The sequence below is a fragment of the Moschus berezovskii genome, chromosome 4 (genome assembly GCF_049115385.1).
Source record: "Moschus berezovskii isolate FMDL1 chromosome 4, NW_MosBer_1.0, whole genome shotgun sequence".
Classification (NCBI taxonomy): Eukaryota; Metazoa; Chordata; class Mammalia; order Artiodactyla; family Moschidae; genus Moschus; species Moschus berezovskii.
In genome coordinates this window covers 70,799,138-70,822,889 of record NC_142463.1, presented here as the reverse complement: position 1 = coordinate 70,822,889, position 23,752 = coordinate 70,799,138, and the positions used below count along the sequence as shown (strand labels likewise).

The window sequence follows — 23,752 nt, the reverse complement described above, 5'->3', positions numbered from 1 at the left end:
TATCTGAGGTTATTGATATTTCTCCCGGCAATCTTGATTCCAGCTGGTGCTTCTTCCAGCCCAGCGTTCCTCATGATGTACTCTGCATATAAGTTAAATAAGCAGGGTGACAATATACAACCTTGACGTACTCCTTTTCCTATTTGGAACCAGTCTGTTGTTCCATGTCCAGTTCTAACTGTTGCTTCCTAACCTGCATACAGGTTTCTCAAGAGGCAGGTCAGGTGGTCTGGTATTCCCATCTCTTTCAGAATGTCCCACAGTTTATTGTGATCCACACAGTCAAAGGCTTTGGCATAGTCATTGAAGCAGAAATAGATGTTTTTCTGGAACTCTCTTGCTTTCTCCATGATCCAGCGGATGTTGGCAATTTGATCTCTGGTTCCTCTGCCTTTTCTAAAACCTGCTTGAACATCTGGAAGTTCACGGTTCACATATTGCTGAAGCCTGGCTTGGAGAATTTTGAGCATGACTTTACTAGCATGTGAGATGAGTGCAATTGTGCGGTAGTTTGAGCATTCTTTGGCATTGTCTTTCTTTGGGATTGATGCTAAAGCTGAAACTCCAATACTTTGGCCACCTCATGCGATGAGTTGACTCACTGGAAAAGAGTCTGATGCTAGGAGGGATTGGGGGTGGGAGGAGACGGGGACGACAGAGAATGAGATAGCTGGATGTCATCATCGACTCGATGGACATGAGTTTCAGTGAACTCATGTTGGTGATGGACAGGGAGGCCTGGCGTGCTGTGATTCATGGGGTCGCAAAGAATCGGACACGACTGAGCAACTGAACTGAACTGATTGAGTCTTAACCAGTTTGCTCAGAATGGTAATTAAATACTGTCTGCAAGAAACTGAATGCCAAGTCCTTTAAAAAATCAATGAAACAGAGCAACACCTGGTCTTCATCTTCCCTCAGTTAAGCTATCTTAATATATTTACTTCCTTAATAAATCCTGAACAAATCCTAAACTTCAGTGCAACCATATTGTGCATTCAAACTTTATCATCACTACAGACAATTGAAAACACTTTTTTTTTCTTCTTCTGAATTTATGGTTTTGTGATAGGTGTATGACACAGACTCTCTCTTTTAATGAAAAAGGAATGCAGAGAAGTTTCATTTCTTTTCATGAAATAGGAATACAGAGAAGTTCAGCTTTGGTCTTGGTATTTGGCCCAAATCCTCCTTTTAGCAAAGTAGTTAGTCAGTATTCCAAAGGTCTAGCCCAAACTGAGCATCATTTCAGGCATTTATAAACTTGTGTGTGATCACTGAGCCTGTGATTGCATGGGTGTAACAATCTCAGTAATTAGAAAAATCACATCATTCAGATTTGTTATTCCCTGAACATTCACTTTCAAATATAAACATTCTAGATTCCATGAGAATGTCTTAAGATAACTTATAATTGTCTTTAGTCTATGAAGGCTTAAGATTTAATCATAAAGTGTTAGAAATGATCCTTTTCAATAGCTGAAGATGAAGAATTTTTGAGACACACCTAAACTTTGAATCCTAGTTCCTAATAAATAATTTATTGGAAGACGTTTTTCTGAATGCTTGTATTAACTGTCAATCTATTTTGCTAAATAACTGAAAAATTTTACAAATTGTTTATATATAAAATTAAGTTTTCACAAGCAACATAATTACTGCAGCATTCTACTCTTCTACTGACTGATAAAAGAGCATATAAGAACATTTTTACTCCATTTCAACCAGTTTGGCCACCTGATGCGACGAGCTGACTCATTTGCAAAGACCCTGATGCTGGGAAAGATTGAGGGCAGGAGGAAAAGGGGACGACAGAGGATGAGATGGTTGGATGGCATCACCAATTCAATGGACATGGGTTTGGGTAAACTCCGGGAGTTGGTGATGGACAGGTAGGCCTGTGCTGCAGTTCATGGGGTCGCAAAGAGTCGGACACGACTGAGACTGAACTGAACATGCCAATACTACTATTATTAGCAATAAACTATAATAATAGTTAATTTTTTGGATGAATGATTCTTCTACTCTAGATGCTCATCCTATCTTGGTGCTGTCTGGCCTCAGATAAAAACTAATTGAATTTTTGGTCATTGGCATTGGGTCAAAACGTACATCTGGTATACACCTCTACTCATAATGTATGTAGCAGCTTATCTCTATTGCTTCTTGGTAGAGAATCTCGTCTCAGCCTGGTGGAGTATTTTTACCTTGATAGTTGTAGAAAAATCCCAACTGTTCCACTTCATAACTGATATTCTCTAGTCTTCCTTTTCCTGTCTTTATCACTCAAAGTCTGTTCTACATTATTCAAAACTAAATTATCCACTGTTTTGCACTGTTCCCTGGGCTCACCTTGTCTTCTCATAGGAGTTCTTCCTCGAGGATGGGCATTAGGCTTCTTCTATATTGTCCATAGTGCTGAACAATACAGAAGTGCTGATCATTTAATATATATTTACCAGTAAAGTAAAATCCAAGATATTACTGACTAGTTACCTTTGTGTCTCATATATCATTCTCCTTAATTTTGGATTATTCCATAAATAAACTATCCAAAGCTAAACATATCAAAGTTTAAGCAAATAAGCGGCTGCATTTAACAAAAGATATGGGGGGAGGGGGAAGGGACAAACTGGGAGACTGGGAATTACATATACATTAAGATAACAGTAAGGACCTACTGTATAGCACAGGGAGCTCTACTCAGTACTCCATAATGGCTCATATGGGAAAAGACTCTAAAAAAGAAAGGATATATGTATAACTGATTCACTTTGTTGTATACCTAAAACTAACACAACACTGTAAATCAACTATATTCCAATAAAAATTCAAAAATAAACAAAAACCCCAAAAGATTTAAATAATGTTGTTTAGTGGAAGAGAAAACAGTGTATTAAGATTTAAGACAATGAAGGTAAATCATTTACTTTCTTCATGCCTTAGTCTACTATGGATTCTGCAAGGTAATTACATAAAGTTAAAATAACTGAGAAGGAAAATTGTAGTATTAATACTAACCTGAAAGTTTGGACAAGATTTTTAAGTTGTGTGTAAATGTCTCCTAATGTAATCTGAAGAGGTCCCAAAAGTCCAGGCAATCTGAAAATAAAAATTACATTTCTTTAAAAAAATAAATTTCTACTAAAATATAATTATGCAGATACATTTAAAAATATAATTATATAGATATATTTTGGGGGTTCTTGCCTAAGATTGGATACTTCATAGGTAGGTAACCATGACACTGAGGTGGAGACGGTTAAGCCAGTTTTAACTGGTGAGAAGTCATAAAGAAATATTTCAAAGTAACTCCACCACTCTATTTTGTAGTCTATGTTACAGAAAGAAGCACTGAAATGAAAAAATATTTTGGCTGCTATCTATATTCTTGTCTCTTTCTTACCTTTTCACTTTCAAATACTAAATAAATGGAAAGAACACAGGCCAGAGGAATTTGCTCTCCAAATGGAGCATTATGGGAATGTGGATTTAATATTTATTAAATCCTTATGGTAAAGTAAAAAATGGTACATTTCTAGAGAGCAATTTGACAATATATACTAATATTTTAAATGCAGAAACTGTCTCACCCAACAGTTTTAATCAATACTATAATTTATCCTAAAGAAATAAACAAAAAAAGATGGTTATTGGAGAAGTATTTTAGTAGTGAAAACTGGCAACAAATGTCTGTCAGTAGATGGTTACATAAATTATGATGTAACCATAAAATAATAAAACCTTTAAAATACTATAAATCTATATATTTTAATGTGGAAAGATATTCATGATAAATGTTAAGTGGAAAATGCACATGAAGTTGTCCCATTTTTTTATAAAAACATACATATTATAATGCAATTGTATATCCACATAGTATGTATCAAGCATGTCTTTTTCTCTAGGTTTAGACTATAACAGAGGGAACCAAAGGGAATGAATATACACATCATATATATCACATATATGTCAGGGATGAACATCAAAATATTAATAGTAATTACTGTGATTACAGTGATTTTCACTTCTTTAATTATATCATTTTGCATAGCTGAACCCTTCTGGAATAAGCATGTATTCCTTAAAAAAAATTATATAAGTTTAAAACATGTTCCAAAATAGAGAATAATAACCCTCATTTTTATTCCCAGATTTAGCCTCCCAATATTTTGTTCCATTTGCTTCATTTTTCCTTTTCTTATTTTTGCGATATCTTCAAGTAAACCATGTCATTTGTTTGACCCCTAAATTATTCTTTATGTATCTCTAAATACAAGTGCATTTCTGTATAAAACCATAATAAAATCATCACATTTAACCAATAATAGTTCCTTAATATCATCTAATACCCAGTGCATAGTTCACTTTCTTTGATTCCCTAAAATAAGTTTTTTTATCATTGGTTTGTTCCAATCAGAAACCAGAAAGGTCTTACTTTTATAATAAAGTGTTAACTTTCATAACGAGAAAAATAATTAACTGCTTTCATAAACAATGAAACAACAAAAAAAAATCCCTATGTCACTATTATTTTCAGTATTCTTTGTGCTTCTCCTTCTACCTCTTCTCAGATTTAGTTGTCACCCTAATATTAATAACTTGGTATTCTAGCAAGGTTCCTTTTGGGATCTCCTGTTGCAGCTAAAACCCATAAGCAGCAGAATTCCTTCAGTGACATAGCTATGTGGTCTTAAATTTAAAAGTGGGTACTTTCATTAGCTAAAAAGTCTGGAAAACTATTTTCACATAAACCCCTAACTATTAATTACATGCTAGCATAGTTAATCTATCCCAACTCTGAAAACCTATGTAACTAAAATGAAGGATTGATACCTTCTTACCCTAAGTCAGACAGCTGGTAACTTATATTGTTATATAAATTAAATTTTAAGAGAAACAAATGTACAAGTATGAAGAACAGAAAAAAGGCAAAACAGATTATATATGAAGTCTTAACACATAACAAGCATTCAATAAATATTACATTTAAACACTTATTTAAAATGTGAACTTTAGAAAAGTAAGATGTTCAAAACACTAAGGCTTCTAGAAAAAGCCTTTTAATTTTTGTGCACAACACCTTAAATAATGCATGAAAAAACTCTTCTGTCTTCTGCTGAAGAAAAAAAATTCAAGTTGAAAAGTTCAAGACATCCGTCACATCTCTGGAAAAAAGATTTTCAAGCTCCTTTTGAAAGAGAAACCAAGACTGCAATTTTCAAATGTCATTTATGACTGGGCTAATTACAAGAACAACAATTTCCACTACGGGAAGCTCAAAACTAAAGTGCAAAACTCAAGCTTCTGAGTGTGAAATGGTTCTCCGAAAATGCATATAACACCGAATAAGTCAATAAACCATTAAACCTTTATAAAATCTTATTCACATGTGAAACTGATGATACATTTACCACAAATCAGTATTTAAATGGGTCCAGCTCTGATATTTTTTTCCCTGACTTCACTGGATTACTGAATGGAAGTGAGGTAGTTTGGTTTTCTATTCCCATAATCTCAACTTTCATCTTTATTATGTGCCTCTGTCTTCAGCACAAAACAATTTCAATATGTTTTGGTAGAACACCTTAAAAATACAAGCTTCTCAGGTGAAGAAATCCATGTAAACTTTATGTATTATTTTTCAAAATTAAAAAATCAAGGATTACACCTATAAGTTATAAACCCACAAATATCAAATTGATTTTTAGATATTATAAAAGTGGAATGATAATTACATACTTACACTTTATTCAATTTTTCAAGTACGATGCGTTTTCTGATCTGGTTCTGAGAACTTGAATCTATCAGTGGAAAGGTGGGATCATGCTGAATCACATTTTTAAACAAAGCAAAATAAAATCATAAATTTATATTCTTTCTTTGGTAATAACACATTAAAACACAAAAGTTTATACTTATGATATGGTAGACTAAAAATCAGACTTCAGAAGGAGAAGATTTAAATTTGAGTATCCACTTAGTCAGCAGACTGGTGTGAACTTGCTTGATCGTCTGCCCTCTTTTGAGAGCCTTTTCTCATCTGTACTAACACCTTCTTTATTAAATGTTGAAAATGTATAGAAAAAGACTTTATAAAATGCTAAATGTCACATAAATGTAGGAGATTAAAGGACTAAAATTATCAAATACTACAAATATATTTTGGGAAACTCCACTTCTAGAAATGGCAGACAAGACAATTCAAACCACTCTTCTTGCTGAGAACTGAAAAAGAGAACAAATGTGGGAAAAAACCCACATTTGTTTGAAAGCATCAGAGAGCTAATATGACAGTAAATAATTATGGTCTGAGATTTTGGAGAAAGTAATTCCAGAGAAGGCACTGACTAATTCTGGAAGAGGCAATTTAGATACCGAGAACCTAAGCATCAGAGTTTGGGGCATGCCAAAAAGGAAGAGGTACTGTCAACCTTCCCCAAACTTGAGACCAATAAGAATGAATAGGAAACAGACTCGCGCTGCTACAGGGACTGAAGTGAAGTTGCTCAGTCGTGTCTGATTCTTTGCGACCCCATGGAATGTAGCCTACCAGGCTCCTCTGTCTGTGGGATTCTCCAGGCAAGAGTACTGGATTGGGTTGCCGTTTCCCCAACCCAGGGATCGAACCTGGGTCTCCCACATTGGAGGCAGACGCTTTACCATCTGAGCCACCAGGGAAGCAAATCACCTTAATCACTGACTGGATTAAAGTGATTTGGGACGGCTGCAAATCTGCCAGAAGCAAACACAAATCTGTTCTAGAGGAAGATAACATCAGCCTGGGTTTCAAGTTATCTCTGTAATTTTTTATTATATGATGTTTGCCACATAAAATAGGACAATATGATCATAATCTGAAACACAAGTTCATAAAATCAACCCTTAAGGAAATCCATGTAATGAAACTATCAGCCTTATTTAGAATAACTCTGCTGAATATATTTTAAAAAATGACAAGACAGAAAATTTTAGCAGAGAATGGGTAACTATATAAAAGAAAGAAATGAAACCCTTAGTAACTGAAAAATATAGTATTTAAAATAACTCAATGGATAGATTTAATAACAGTAGAAAGGATTGAAGAGAGAATACTTATTTGGAAAATACCCAGAATGAAACATAGTCACATACCTCTCCCTACCAGGGGTAATGCAAAGCACAGGAGAATATAAAAGACAGAAGATACAGTGAAAAAGACTAACATATCTGCAATTGGAGTACCAGGTAGAGAGGAAAAGGAAAATGGGACAGAAACGATACCTGAAGAGGTAATACCTGAGAATATTCCAAAACTAATGAAAGAAATCATCACAGATTTAAGTATGTAACAGCCAAAATAATAAATACAAATAAAATCACATCTAGGCAAAGCAATCAAAAACTGATGGTAACCAAGGGGACTAAAAGAAAAAAACAAAATCTTAAAAGTAGCTAAAGGAAGAAAGTATTTTCAAATAAGAGAAATAAATAGAGGCCAAATGACAGTGAATATGTATTTTTAGTGGGCTGCAAGAAAATAACTGCTAATTTAGAATGTCCAGGGAAATATCTTTCAAAAGTGAAAATAAAATAACTTCCTGATAAATAAAACTGGGAAGATTCATCATCAGCAAACTGGCATTAACGAGAAAAAAAAGATATTCTTCAGGCCCACGATGAATGTTCCTGGATGAGAGAATAGAAATGCAGAAGACATGAAGAACAGTAAAAGAGTAATTAATTGGGCAAATCCAACTGAACATTGATTATAAACAATCTTGTAGGATTTAAAAATACAGAGAGAAAAAAATAAAAAAATAAAAATAGAGAATAAAAGTGTACATCAGTATAAGCATGTTAAGTTGAGTGGGTAAATGTAAGTTTCTAAGGTACTAACCTACCGACCTGGGGAATTCCTCATTCAGTATCCTATCATTTTGCCTTTTGATACTGTTCATGGGGTTCTCAAGGCAAGTATACTGAAGTGGTTTGCCATTCCCTTCTCCAGTGGACCACATTCTGTCAGACCTCTCCACCATGACCTGCCCATCTTGGGTGGTCTCACACAGCATGGCTTAGTTTCACTGAGTTAGACAGGGCTGTGGTCCATGTGATCAGATCGACTACTTTTCTGTGATTATGATTTCAGTGTGTCTGAGTGAACTGAAGGTACTAACTGTCCAGGAAGCAAAGTATTAACTTATATTACATTTTAATAAGACACAGATTCAAGTCTTAATCTAGGGAAACCAATTAATGATTAGTAAAAGAACGTATAAAAACAAGCTAACAGACGACAAAAAAATGGAATAACAATACTGGATCCAAAGAAAGAAAGGAGAGAATGAACACAGAACAGATGCGACATGCAGAAAGCAACAAGTGAGATGGCAGATTTAAACCTAAATATATCAACTATGACATTAAATGTAAACAGACTAAATTCTTCACACAAAGGACATAGATTATCAGCCTAGGCGGTTATTTTTTTTAAAAGATAGTCCTTCAAAATACTAATGAAAGAATGCCAGTGTCAAAGTAGATCTTGTAAGACCAAAATTAAATAAACAAATAAATGTAGAGAAAAATTACTCCATATGCTAAGGGGTTCGATTTACCAAGAAGACATAACAATCTCACATTTACACCTAAGAACATGGTATCAAAGTATTAAGATTCAGAAAACTAAAGAGAAAAACAATCAATTTATAATTATGGCAAGAAATCCTGACCAACCTTTCCCATCTTTCTCAGTAACTTATGGAATAAGCAAACAAACAAGAAAGAAAAGAAAAATCAACAGTGCTTCTCAAACTGTAATTGCACACACTTCCCCAGAGAGAAAAGAAATCTGACACTCCCCACCATAAACAAAAATCAATTCCAGATAAATTACAGACCTAAATGTTAAAGGAAACACAACAAAGCTTCTAGATGATGAAATAATCCAAGCTAAGTAAAGATTTCTTAAAGAAGTCACTAAAGGGAACAATTAATAAACTGGGTTCAAGACACCGTTAATAAAAGTGAAAAGGAAAATCTCTGTAGAAGATATGTGTAATACACAAAAATGGGTTTGAATTTGCACACAGAATTCCTACAAATCAATAAGAACTCCCAGCACCCCATATTCTAACAGATGAATAGAAAAAAGGACTAGAACAGGTACTTCACAAAACAAACTATCCAAATGGCCAATAAGCAGATGAAACAGTGCTCAACTCAATCATCAGAGAAATGTACTATAACCTAAAAGCAATACCATCAGAACGGTGAAAAGTAACAATATCAAGTATTGATGAGAATACAGAATCATGGAAACTGTCATAGAGTGACAGCAGGAAATACAACGCAGAGCCATTTTGGAAAACTGTTTGGCATTAACTAGTATAGTTGCATGTATCTATACATTCAGTTCAGTTCAGTCGCTCAGTCGTGTCCGACTCTCCGCGACCCCATGAACCACAGCACGCCAGGCCTCCCTGTCCATCACCAACTCCCGGAGTTCACTCAAACTCATGTCCACAGAGTCAGTGATGCCATCCAGCCATCTCATTCTCGGTCGTCCCCTTCTCCTCCCTCCCCCAACCTTTCCCAGCATCAGAGTCTTTTCCAGTGAGTCAACTCGTCACATGAGGTGGCCAAAGTATTGCAGTTTCAGCTTTAGCATCAATCCTTCCAATGAACACCCAGGATCGATCTCCCTTAGAATGGTTATGACCCAGAAATTCTAGTCCTAGATATATACCCAACAGAAATGCATACACATTAAGAGAGATATATATACAAGAAAAGTTCATAACAGCATAGTTCTTAATAGCCCCAAACTGGAAACAGCCTAAATATTCATTAACATTAATAAATGGTGGTATATTTATATAATAGCATACCATGCAGCAATAAAACTACGAATGACAACTATATGCAACACAAACATACATAATGGTTTTTTTTGGCTACACTGTGTGGCTTGTGGGATCTTAGTTCCTCAACCAGGGATCGAATGCTGGCCCTTGCAGTGAAAGCGCCTAATCGCAACCACTGGACTGCCAGGGAATTTCCAAGGGCTTCCCAGGTGGCACTAGTGGTAGAGAACCCGCCTACTAATGCAGGAGACATAAGAGATGCAGGCTCAATCCCTAGGTTGGAAAGATCCCTAGAGAAGGGCATGGCAAATCCATTGTTCTTGCCTGGAGAATCCCATGCACAGAGGAGCCTGGTGGGTTACAGTCCATGGGGCTGCAAAGAGTCAGACATGACTGGAGATTTAGTACATATAGCACAATGCTGCATGAAACAAATTATATACAGAGTTAATCTATTTACATATAGTTCAAAATTGGGAAAACTATGCTATTACAATAGTCATTAACTCTGGAAAGAGGTAATGGTTTGCAGGAGACATACTGGAGCTTCTGGTTTACTCAAATTCTGTGGCCTAGGTACTGATTACACTGGTATATTCACTAATGATAATGCAATGAGCTGTACACTTACAATTTGTGTATATACTTCAGTGAAAGAGGTTTAAAAACAGAAGCAGTCAAATTTAGGGATTAATTTTTCCTTCTTAAGGCTTATAAGCATAAAAAAGCCCTTGTGGCTCAACTGGTAAAGAATCTGCCTGTAATGTGGGAAGATCCCCTGGAGAAGGGAAAGGCAACCCACTCTAGTATTCTGGCCTGGAGAATTCCATGGACTGTACAGTCCATGGGGTCACAAACAGTCAGACATGACTGAGCAACTTTCACTTTCAGCGTCAATACTGGAGATGGTATTTTAAACCAAATGATTAAGGGAATTTTCTTTCTTAAATTCTTTCAGTACTTTTCTTCCTGCTCCAAGATTTACTATGGTGATTGTTCCATGTATTAGCAGTATGGAAAAATCATCATCATTAAAGGACTTCCCTTGTGGTCCAGTGGCTAGGACTCCACACTTCCAATTCAGTGGGGCTGGGTTTGATCCCTGGTGGGGGACCTAGATCCCATATGCTGCAACTATGAGTTTGCATGCTGCCAACTAATAAAAAAAAGATCCCTGCACACCACAACAAAGACTGAAGATCCCACATGCCTCAGCTAAGACCTGGTGCAGCCAAATAAATAAATATTAAAAAAAAAATTGTCATTAAGACATACCTCTTCCGAGTCTTGTGATTTGGTGGTTTCTTCATTCAAAATATATCGTCCTCTATAAAACTCCCTGATCCTTAAATTTAACGTTTCAGTTTCTTTTTTCAAGTTCTCATAACTTGGCAGTGGTTTACTGGCTGTATCTGAGGATCTAAACAGTAAAGACTCATCCAAGCTGTTCAACTCCTGCAAGGCAGGGGAATGACTATCTGGGTCAGAGTTCGTATCATCTTCATCAAGTTCTTCTTCTTCTTTAACCAGAGGGGTTGAGGAGGGTTTTAGACATGCAGATGCATAATACTGGCCATACAAAAACCTCAAAGTTTCTTCTGTCTTCCACTCAATCAAAGTCTCCTTCAGGGCTTTAAGTAAGTTTGCCTTTGCGATTTCAGGGCACACCTGCGATGAACTGGAAGCTGCCCCAGAAATTTGGTTTGATTTGGCAAATTTCCTCTTAAAATGTTCAGCACTTTTCTGACTTATGCCTACAAGAGTTACTTTTGAACTACTGTATTTAATATCAGAAATTTCTGAAGCTTCTAATTTGTCTTGCAGAGAACTATTTGAAGAAATCCGTGTATTTACATTCTGTAAAGGAAGTTCACAAGCAGTAGCTTTCTCCTGATTATCTAACCTGCAATTGCCTAACTGCTCAATGACATCTACTACTGTTTGCTCTTTGCTTTCATGTTGAGAGTTAACTTTTTGACCAGCTTTCTTTTTCATTATGCTTTTTTTGTGCAGCTGTGGCCTTGTTGTATTTGGTCTGTTTCCTGGTAGAATGGAGGAAACAAAGTCTTGCTCATTATCACTGCTACTATCACTATGAGTGCTAGAAGAACTAGATTCATGATGCTTCTCAAAATGGCCAGGACCCTCAATATCTGATGTTTTAATGGCTTTGCTGCATAATTGTATTTCTTCTCCAGAAGGACCACTGTTGAGAGAAAGAAAAACTGTAACACAGAAACAAAATGTCCCAGAGAATTTATACTTTGTAACTTTCAAGATAAAAATTTTATTCCCTAGGCAACGCTTTATTTATAGGCTAATATTTACCTAGGCCTATACACACACACACACACTTCAGAAGAAAGCTATAATTCTGTAATTTCTCTACATCATATCTGATATAGTTCTCTTTCCATTTTCTTCCCTTATCTTTTCTCCTTAATTATTTTAAAAGTGTTATAAGAGTTGAGCAAAAAGAAGAAAAACAAAACAAAAAAATCAAACCCATACCCGCACAAACAAAATCCCACAAACCAACACTATATAATTTCATCCTACTGAATTATTTTGATTTTTGCTCACTCCATTTCTGTAATGAATCCATAGTGGTTTTTTTTTTTATGGTTTCTTTTGATAACTTCATTACTGGTTTCTCAAAAAAAAACCACAACATACTATAGGAACTCTGTTCAGATTTTGAGTATTTAAAAAAAGATGTTTAAGCATTTTCCAATTCTGGCTGATAGTTATGTAGAAAATTGCATTAAATGAAAAATATAAGAAAGTCATAGCAAAAGAAAAAGTTGGCAAATCAACATTAATCAATGAAAGATACTTGAAAGTCCAGAATTAAGACACAAGGATAATAATTAAAGACAACAGTTTTCCCTTTGACTATGTTAATTTTCAGATTAGGTTTATAAAAGATTAAAAAATATGAAAGAGTAAAGGCAAAGAAAAGCGTTGTCTATACAAATGAGAAAGATGAAGGGAGGAGATCAATTACCCGTAAGCAAATGCACAAGTCAGAACTTTAAAAGGTCAGGATGGGAAGGATTCTGGGCGAAGAAGTACTGGGAGAGTCGTGAAAGGGTATATAGGAACTCTCTACTTTTCACTCAATTTTTCTGTAAACCTAAAACTGCTCTCCAAAACTGGCTATTGCAATTTTTAAAAAGGTTTTTAAAATGAAATAATTCAGCAATAAACAAAAAAGCATGCTTGGGGAAAGTATAAAAGAAGAATAAAAACAGTTGAAAACAAGGTTCTGGATGGAAATGGAGAAAAAAAGATAGTAAATTTATTCAGTATCAGATAACATTTTTAAAGTTAGAATTTAGCCTAGACAGTCATGAACTGTCTACTGTAACTGAACTGCAATTTCAAAAAACTTAAATAACTGAATTTTCATGTACACTTTTTCTTGGAATTGTAAGGTAATTATATTTTTCTATACTATTTCAAACTCATAAACTGAAGATTTATGTCAATTAAAGAGTATCTTGCTTGTGCTCAATTCCATATAACTAAGGTAGTGATTAATAACCAGGAAAATTTACTCTGGAAGACAAAAGGGTATGTTTTGAGAGATGATCGTGGCTGGGCAAGCAATGTCACTAGGAAAGTTTAGAAAAAAATACAACTTGGAATTTCTATTAATGCTTTAAACACTCTTTCAAATAATTAAATAACTGATATGTTAATGTTTTGAAATTCTACAAAATAAGGCTATAAAAACCTTTCAACAAATGTAATTGGCACAATTTGGTTGACAAAGAAGCACAGTATCTCAGATGGAAGCTGTGTTTGTGTCGTATTTCAACAGGTTCAATTAGACTTCCTTGGTAGGAACAGCTGTACAGTAAATCATACAGATCAAACACATCATCTTACCATCACAAAAGAAAAAAAGCTGTACAAGGCAAATATTTCTTTGTGTGGGCTAGAATGGGCACTTACATAATGCACCAGCACAGGAAGTCCAAGAGTTCATATCACCTGGTTTACTCTTCATGTTTCTATTAACATGAATATACAGAAGGTAAGTGATACTGATTGAACCATACCTTTGTCCTTCCTGTAGCAGCTGAAAATCAGGATGTCTGTGACAAGAACACAGGAATAAAAAATTGAAAGCACCTGATATGTCAAACACTTGAAAGTGGTTCGTTATAGCCACTTTGGATAGAAAATATAAAACAGTTCATATAAAATTTTTTAAGAAAAAATACTAAACGACAATATATTGTAAAACTCATCCACAAGAAATCTAATCTTTTTTATCCAAAATTTTCTCATATTTCTGGACTAAGCTCCACAAGCCCAATGAGTTTCCCTGACTAACCTGCTAAAGTAAATCTCTCCCTTCTCTAAATTTCAGTCGTGATTGTCTTTACATTTAATACACATTAATCATGTACTCTTCTATGACCTAATACAGAAATTTTATCTAAATGTCTTGCTTTTCATATGTTTAAGTCTAGTTTCTTAACTAGACTACAAGCTTGTTGAGGGCAGAGATTATTATAATTCTCCTGTATTTTGTTTATATGGTCAGTAAGACTTTTTGCCCTAATTGATAAAGCAGTTGTACTGCAGCATTACTGTAAGGTACGTGGGTCAGGTGGTTTAACTCTAGGAAAATTTTGCCTTGTAATATCAAAATCACATTTAGCTAGGCATCAAGGATATCAAAAACAGGAAGAAAAAGTTCTTACAAAGCCAAGTACAAAGAACAAATACAACAGCAAATGAGTTCAAGAGAACATGAAAACTCTGTGAAGTACTACAGAAGTACTCAGAAAAAGTACATTCTAAAAACTACATATTCAAAAAAGCACTAAATAAATGGATCAGTATTCTACGTATTTACCAACAGATTCAGTATTGTCAAGGAGTCAGTTCTTCTCTACTTGATCTACAGATTCAATGCAACCCCAATCAAAATCCCAGCAAATTATTTTATGGATATCGATGAACTGATCCTGAAGTTTTTATGGAGAGGCAAAGACTCAGAATAGCTAACAATACTGAAGAAGAACAAAGTTGGAGAATGACACTTCCTGACTCCAAGACTTGTAAGCTACAGTAATCAAGACAGGGCAGTGTGGCACTGGTGAAAGAAGCGACAAAAAAGATCAGTGGAAAAAAACAGGCCAGAAGCATCCCACATGGATGCAGTCAATTGACTGTCAACAAAGGAGTAAAGGCAACACAATGGAGAAAATATAGTTGTTTCAAAAAATGATGTTCCACATGCAAAAAAATTATTCTAGACAGAGACCTTATACTCTTCACAAAAATTAACTCAAAATGGATTACAGACCTAAATGTAAGATGCAAAACTGTAAAACTCCTAGATTACACAGGAGAAAACCTAGATGACTTTCTAGATACACACCAAAGGCATGATCCATGAAAAAAGAATTGATGAGTCAGACTTCATTAAAAGTTTCTGTTTTGTGAAAAATACTGTCAAGAGAATAAAAATATAAGACACACACTAGGAGAAAACATTTGCAAAACACAAATTTAATAAAAGACTGTTATCCAAAATGTCAAAGCACACTTAAAACTCAACAAGAAAACAAATTCAATTAAAACATGGGCCCAAGACCTTAACAGATACCTCACCAAAGAAGATAAACAGATGATAAATAAGTATACAAAAAGATGTTCTACACACCACAGTTCATCAGGGAAATGCAAATTTAAAAAATAATGGAAAACAAACAAAACAAAGAGACATCAATATACATCTTTAAGAATAACCAAAATCCAGACCATCAATAAGATCAAAAGGTCTGAATGTTTGTTTCGTCACCAAATTCATATGTTAAATCCTAACTCAATGGGACAGTATTAGGAGGTGAGCCCTTTGGAAGTGATTAGGTCACAGGGGCAAATCTTTCTCAATGGGATTAGTGTCTATATAAGTGAGGCCAGAGAGATCCCTCCCCATCCTACCTACCACATGAGGACAAAACCAGAAGTCTTCAGCCCAGAAGAGGTCCTCACCCAATCACACTGGCACCCTGATCTCAGATTTAAAATCTCTATAGCTGTGAGAAGAAATTCTTCTTGCTTATAAGCTACCCAGTCCATGCCATTTTGTTGTACCAGCCTGAACAGACTAAGACATGCACCAAAGAGCTCCCCAAAGAAGATATACAGATGGCACACAAGCATATGAAAAGATGCTCTACCTCATGTGACATCAGAAGTGCAAATAAAATAATGAAATATTCCTGAACACCTATTAGTATAGCCAAAATCCAGACAGAGCACTAACACTATCAAATGCTGGTAAGGATGTGAAGAAAAAGAAACTCTCATTCATTGCTGGTGGGAATGCAAAATGGTACAATCACTTTGGAAGACATCTTGGAGACTTACAAAAACTAAACATACTCTTTGCCACACAATCCAGAAATCATACACTGTGGTATTTACCCAAAGGAGTTGAAAACTTACGTCTACACAAAAACCTGTATGCTGTGCTTGAAGTGAAGTCGCTCAGTTGTGTCCGACTCTTTGCGACCCCATGGACTGTAGCCTACCATGCTCCTCTGTCCATGGGATTTTCCAGGTAAGAGTACTGGAGTGGGCTGCCATTGCCTTCTCCAGAGGATCTTCCCAACCCAGGGATTGAACCTGGGTCTCCCGCATTGTAGGCAGACGCTTTACCATCTGAGCTACCAGGGAAGTCCGCTCTATTCATGTGTCAAAACTTGGAAGCAACCAAGACATCCTTCAGTAGGTAAATGGATAAATTCTATAGTAAATTCAGACAGTGAAATTTTATTTAGTGCTAAGAAGAAAAGAGCCATCAAATTATGAAAAAACAGGGAAAAAATGTGTTAAGTGACAGAATCCAGTTTGAAAAGGCCACATACTATATAGGACTCCAACTATATGACATTCTAGAAAATGTATAACTATTGGGACAGTAAAAAGATAAGGGGTTACAGAAGTTTGAGAGTAGGAGATGAATAGGTAGAACACAAAGGATTTTTAGGGCTATAAAAGTACTCTATATGATAGTGTAATGGTACCTTCAAGTCATTATACATTTGTCCAAACCCCAAACTGTTCAATACCAAGAGTGAGCCCTAGTGCAAACCATGGGTGAGGGTGATAATGATGTGTCAATGTAGGCTCATCTATGCAGGCTCACTTTGATGGGGGATACTGATAGTAGGGGAAGTTAGGCATGTGTGCGGGCAGGGGCTTTATGGAAAAATCTCAGGGTCTTCCTCTCCATTTTGCTGTGACCCTGAAACTGCTCTGGAAAACAAAGTCAGTTAATAGAAAAAAAAAAGTAAGTACAAGGAAATAGATGTGCACTAAAGAGAAACTAAGTCACTGAACATAAACTCCATTTAAAAGGAAAAACAGGGCGGCAATGAAGGTAATAGTGGAAAGAATTTGTTTTAAAAAGTGAAACTAAATGGATATATGGAACCAGAAGTCATTTGAGTTATGACATTTAAAGGCTGCCGATCAAAAACACCAGAGTTCCAAGTATTTTTCTATATAATTAAACATCACAGCATCAATCACATAACTATTGCCTAGATAATCCATTCAACTTTTGTTTAGCATACAAGGCACTGCAGGGGATGGATTCATTGCCAATCCTCTCCTTAGTTATGGGAGGCACTGCTACCTGATCAAGGCATTCTTTCCCATTAAACATCTAAGAACCACCCATCAGCATACATTCCTGTTCTAGAGATTCCCCTACAGTTCAGAAATTTCCCCAAGACCAAAAAAAAAAAAAAAATTCACAAGACAAAATAAGGCAGTAATCAGAGAGTTCCCTGAGAATAAAAATTTAATCTATTTTTTCCTTTCCTTAGTCCTTCAGCCAATCAAGGCGTGTCCTTCTGCAATCATCCAAATTTTATCCTGTTTACCCTGCTTCTTCCCACTCATGAGAACTCTAGTCACAGAAGCTACCTTGGTTCGGTGTTACTCAAAGAAAACAAATGACACTGCTTGGATGGTGAAAAGTCTTGACTACTCCAGCAGATATTTATAACTCCCATTAAAGAGCTTTTTTAGCATACTAAATAATATGCTAACGTCTACAACAGAGTGTTTTATTGCCTGTTGACTACTTCCTCCCACTTCCATTTGTAGTTTTCTCACTCTTCCTATCCCACATCCTCGCCCAAGTGTTCTAGGCTAAAATTATCAAGGTCCAGTACCATGCAGCTGTCTGGCATTTGGTCCTACACTGGGATCTGAGTATCAGTGTAGGGAAAAAAATGTGTATAGACACAGTGATTCTCAACTAGATTCTTGTACTAACTAAATGGCTAACCTGTAAATGCAGGGTATATTCCATCATTCAAAAAATTCCTCCAAAAATAAAATTCTGAAATATTATACATATGGACTATTCTGGGTATGTTAAATAACACAAAGAGTAAGTTCCTATTTTTAAGGACATTACAATTTAGTAGGAGGAAAATGCATGTTCTAAGAGATTTACAAGTAACCATCCTCATGAAAGGAGAAGGCAATGACAACCCACTCCAGTACTCTTGCCTGGAAAATCCCATGGATGGAGCAGCCTGGTAGGCTGCAGTCCATGGGGTCTCTAAGAGACAGACAAGACTGAGCGTCTTCACTTTCACTTTTCACTTTCATGCACTGGAGAAGGAAAGGGCAACCCACTTCAGTGTTCTTGCCTGGAGAATCCCAGGGACAGGGGAGCCTGGTGGGCTGCTGTCCATGGGGTCGCACAGAGTTGGACACGACTGAAGTGCCTTAGCAGCAGCATCCTCATGAGAATGATGTGGCTACTACTATCATGTTACAGATAAAAAGATATCCCATGTTACAGATAAAAAGACTGAGTATTGAAAGACTAACCAGCATGCAGAAAATCACACAGCTAGTAAGTGGTAAACCCAGGTATCAAACCCAGCCAGCATGGCTCACAAGAAATACACTCTTGCACCGTATAATTCAACAGAATATGTAATAAGTGCCATGAGAGAGAGATTAGTTGCTACAGGAAATTAAAAGAAAGAAAAACTTCCTGCTGAGCCAATGATGACAAGATTCAGATTCAGCTGTGCCTCTAAAGAACAATATAGTTTATACGTAAAGGCGTTTGAGGTGAATCCTATGGATTTTACCAGGAGGTTTTTTTTCCTTTCCACTTTTTATTTCTGGACTGGTTAATTTCTTTTTTAAATTTTTTTTTATTTTTTAATTGAAGGATAATTGGTTTACAGAGTTTTGTTGTTTTCTGTCAAACCTCAACATGAATCAGCCAGAGATATACATATATCTCCTCCCTTCTGAACCTCCACAAACCTCTCCCTTTATTCTCTTTCCTTTTGATAAGTTACCAAGGTTAAATCTAACCTATTTCTTAAAAAAAACCTAACACACATATACACACACATAGAAAACAATGATGTCCTTGAGCCATACAACCTCTCCCCTTTCACTGAAAGACTTCTTTAAAGTCTACACTCATCACTTCCAATTCCATTATCTCCTATTCAGTCCTCAGCCCTCCACCTCCTGACAACTGTATGCATTACTCTACTAAAATGACTCTTGCTAAGATCACAAATTACCATAGGCATGCTAAATCTAAAGAATAATTTTCAGATTTTTTTTTCCTTTTTAAAGTAGAGAAAGAAGAATTAGAATAAAAGGAAGGGTTTGCAAGAGGAAGAAAATAGGAATAAATCATAAAGCAAGGCCTTGGTGAGAGGAGAACAGAATCAGTAACATACAGGGTATAGTACTAGCAATGAGGAGGCAGAAAAATGACACTGTATATGAAGAAAATAATGAAGGAGATTCTAGTGGATGTCCTCAATCATTTCACTGAAGTAGTAGGTTATATCTACTAGGAGTTGGGGGTGTGGGGCTTCAACATTTAAGGAGAGAAAAGGTCTGAATGTATCATAGTCATTAAGAAAAAATAAACGTGAGCACACTGTTGAGACTAGACAGAATCAACTGGAACAGGGCCATAGGAGTGTAGGCTTTGGTGCCAGACAAATCTGGATTTAAATCCCAAATCTATATATATGAGCTAAGTGTTCTTGAGTGAGTCACTAAAGCCTCAGTTTCACCATCCATAAAATGGGTACCAATTCTTTCCTAGTATGTTGTGAGGATTGAAATAAATGAGACAGCTTATCTAAAGTGCTAATGGTCTTATTTGAGAACTTTACCCAATAATCTTGAGGAACAGGAGAAAAAAAAAGGATGACTGAATTTTGGGAAGGTGGACATGGTAGGAGGCTAAGGAAGAAAGAATCTGGGATTGAGAGGATGATATTACAACTGCTTACCATGGAGCTCAAGAAAACAAATTTAATGAGGGTCTGCCACCCTAGAAGAATAGAGCTAAGGTAGAGACAAAAGGTCAAAATGAGGTCACAAAGCACACTCAGGAGTGACAGCTGTAGATGAGATAGAGGTTGTGGTCAGAGACGGGAAGCTCTTATTTCAAGATTTTGGAGGCAGAACAGTTCCAAATAAGAATAAGGTCCAAATACGGCAGAATCAAGGGTTAATACAAATGTATACATTATTCTAAATCATGAAGATAATTTTGGTCCTATGAGACATCTCCAGCAATGCAACTTGATATTTTTTGAGAAAAACACTAAGAATTAAAAGAAAACTCAATCTCTAATGAATGGGGAAATCAGCATATACTGAGTGCTTTTTATGTGCTAAATGTCTTAAAAATTGTGGTTAAAAAAAAAAAATATATATATATATAAAATATAAAACTGACCATTTAAACTGTTTTTAGCAACAGTCCAGTGGTATCAAGTACATTTACATTATTGCATAACTATCACCATCCATCTCCAGGACTTTTTCATTCTCCCACACTTTCTGTTACGTGGTTCCATATATTATATAATTTGATCCTCATATAACTCACAACTTTATTCCTATAGATGAGGAAACTGAAGCTCTGAGGGGTAAAGTGATCCTTAAGGGGGTTCCCAAGATCACTACATGTCTCAAGCAGTAAATCTAAGATTTGAATTTAGGTCTTTCAAAGTCTAAGTTCTAACATGTTGCCTCTAATTAAAGCCAGAAAAAGGAACCCCCAAAGTTGTGATGAAACCATCTTTACATAATCCCTCCCATAAGAATTCAATATATTTCATTATTTTCCTCTCTGTTGTTTTAGTTTTCTGACTTCATGTAAAGAAAACTATGTTGAACATTTTTTCTAGATGCTTTAGGAATGAACTTAATACTCTGATTTCCAATCTATAAAAGGGAGAGTGGTACCTGACACTAAAACTAAAATTGAGTTTAATGAGGTATTGGACAAAAGATTCCATATAAAACTTCAGTTTGTTTTTGCTATGAGCTGTTTTAGAAAGAAGGCACCAAGTCACATTACTCTTTCTTTTCTGTTTAGAAGAAATTCAAAAGCTTTTTCTTTGTTAAAAATACCATTTCTCTTCAATCTAGGTAACTTCCACTCTCTTCATGTTGTCCTGAGACATTTAATCGAGATAATTTCAACTTTAAAAATAAGTAACCATGTTAAAGAATACTTTCAAGCTGGTTCTCCATAAACATATTATTTTCACTAAATTATAAATCAGATGATTAACTGTAACTTTACCAAAGTAAGTCTAAAACTAGAAAAAGCACACCAAAAGACCTTGATGTGTGTGTGTGTATATCACTTAGAATATGTGTATTATCAATAAACCAACGGGAAGAAGCAGACTGCAATTCCCTCCTGTGGTGGGAATTTTTCAAATATGTTAAAAGCTGTTTCAGAAAGTTTTTATTCTGTCTACCAAGCAACAGAGGTGACTGTTCAGGAAGAGGTTATAGAAGTTGTTCTGCAGAGGTTTTTGGCTTCCGCACCTCTGAGATTATACTGTGTTTATTGCCAAGAAACATGTGTGAAAATCCCCTCTGCTGGGCCACATGATGGCGCTTTCAGCTCTGTCAGCATTAACCATTTACCCCAATTTCATCTTTTAAATCAAACTTTGATTCTAAACGTTTGTCCTTCCTCCTTATCTTTAACTCCTGATTTTTAATTACAATTTTAGAAGCTTCCCTCCTTGTCAGAGCCTCCAGTTAACCACAGGATTTATAAATGTAACTATACAATATTACTACCTAAAGGAGCATGCTGTCTTAGGAACAAAACTGTTATGTGGTCTGGTTCTGGCCACCAAGTGTATGAAAATTTTGTAACTCACAACATGAGAAGCCTCACACTGTGTCATGACCCAGGCCATCTAGGTCAATGTTTGTCTCTGACAGGGCATCAGGAGCCTTTCTGTGTAAAGCACTGCTGCTGTCCATGACATTAAAGACATACTCCAAATATTTTTACCTTAATAATGAAAATGAGGGAACACAAAACCTCTAAGACCCTTTCTGACTCCAAAGCCGCAATAGAAATATGGAGCTAGAATTCATGAATTTGTCTAAATTTTTCCTAAGCTGCTTTATACATTTTTACCAAGGAGGTAGTGAGTTTATTATGGTACAAAATAATATTTTATAAATTTTAGGAGATAAAATAGGCTTTAGTATTTTAGAATCTGGTGGATAGATTGATATTAGTTTTCACAACAATGTAAGAAAAACCAAATTGAGTCAAATTTAACATTCTATTGACAAATGGTAAGATCATGGTGTCTCTGAATATGTAAATTTCAAGTTGTTTGGGACATACTATAAAATATTCTTGGTTTTTATTCATAATATAAAAACTTTAATTCAGTCTTTTATCAGCCTTCTACAAGACTAAAAAATTCTGTTTAAAGTCAGTAACTTTTATTCTAAACTCTTAAATGAGACAGACTTCTCTAAAAGGTAGTATAAATTTCCCTAGACTTATGCTGATATTTTTAATTTTCATCATTTTTATAAATGAGACATTTCTTACCCAGAAAACTTTCAACTATAGCAGCAGTGACTGACTTAGAACTGTAAAACATTAAAATGAAAGGGAACTAAGGTTAAATGCAAGTTTCTACTTTACAAATGAGGAAAATGAGATTCAGTGCTAAGACTTCCCTAGAGTAAAACAATACTAAAATCCTACACTGGATTCAACAAAACAGTGCTCTGCAGATCAGGACCAACCAATTAAGGAGGTTGCTACCAGCATTTCAAAAACAGCAACAGAGTAGAAAATAACAGAGGCTTTCCATGTAGTGAGGATAAAAATTTTTTCATAAAACTTTTTCTTCAGTTCTTTGTATGTGTTGGATAAAATGGTCAAAAATTCTGGAAATCGTTCATGAATAGAGAACAAACAAGGGGTTGCCAGAAGGGAGAGGGGTGTGTGTCGATGAAATAGGTGAAGGGGATTAAGAGGTACAAACCTCCAATTTTAAAAGAAATAAGCCACGGAGATGTAAAGTACAGCATAAGGAATATGGTCAATAATACTGTAATAACTTTGTATGGGAACAGATGGTTATTGGACTTATCATGGTAATCATTCCATAATGTATGCAATTATCAATTCACCACTAGTACATCTGGGACTAATATGTAATACTGTATGTCAACTATATTTCAATTAAAAAAAGATTTTGGAAGTCATTACAATGAAATAGCTAATTCTTTGAGTGGATTTTAAAATTTATTATTTTTAAATTATAATGAAAATAGCAATTAATATTAATAAAATTAAAACTTGCAATTATGGTAACATAGCTTATTTATTACAACTCACTCAAAACTAATAAAAATATCTCTGCATTAAATACTAAATGTTGGCTTTTTTTTTTTAAAAGCCATTTTTTGCCTTTAAAAGATATGCTATGGGGTGTGACATTCATAACCTATGTGAACAGACTTTCTTTAAAATACGTTTCTGTAAAGCTTATATATACAACATCTAGACATCTTTT

The 23,752-nt window shown here is 35.4% G+C and overlaps 1 protein-coding gene across 14 annotated transcripts in view; it reads right to left on the bottom strand.

Annotated features, from left to right (window-relative positions):
- Positions 1-23,752, bottom strand: part of RPAP2 (RNA polymerase II associated protein 2) — a 113,142-nt gene that overhangs the window by 67,266 nt on the left and 22,124 nt on the right. For 6 of the 14 annotated variants that reach the window (XM_088835492.1, XM_088835489.1, XM_088835487.1 and 3 more), the window contains 5 exons: positions 13,916-13,951; positions 11,124-12,054; positions 5,747-5,829; positions 3,022-3,102; positions 2,682-2,738 (listed from right to left, as the gene is read on the bottom strand). In XM_088835492.1, coding sequence (XP_088691618.1) covers positions 2,682-2,738; positions 3,022-3,102; positions 5,747-5,829; positions 11,124-12,054; positions 13,916-13,951 — 1,188 coding nt within the window. Of the gene's footprint in view, positions 1-2,681; positions 2,739-3,017; positions 3,103-5,746; positions 5,830-11,123; positions 12,055-13,915; positions 13,952-23,752 lie in introns of those variants that run through there. The other 8 variants (XM_088835494.1, XM_088835493.1, XM_055403553.2 and 5 more) reach the window with 5 other exon arrangements.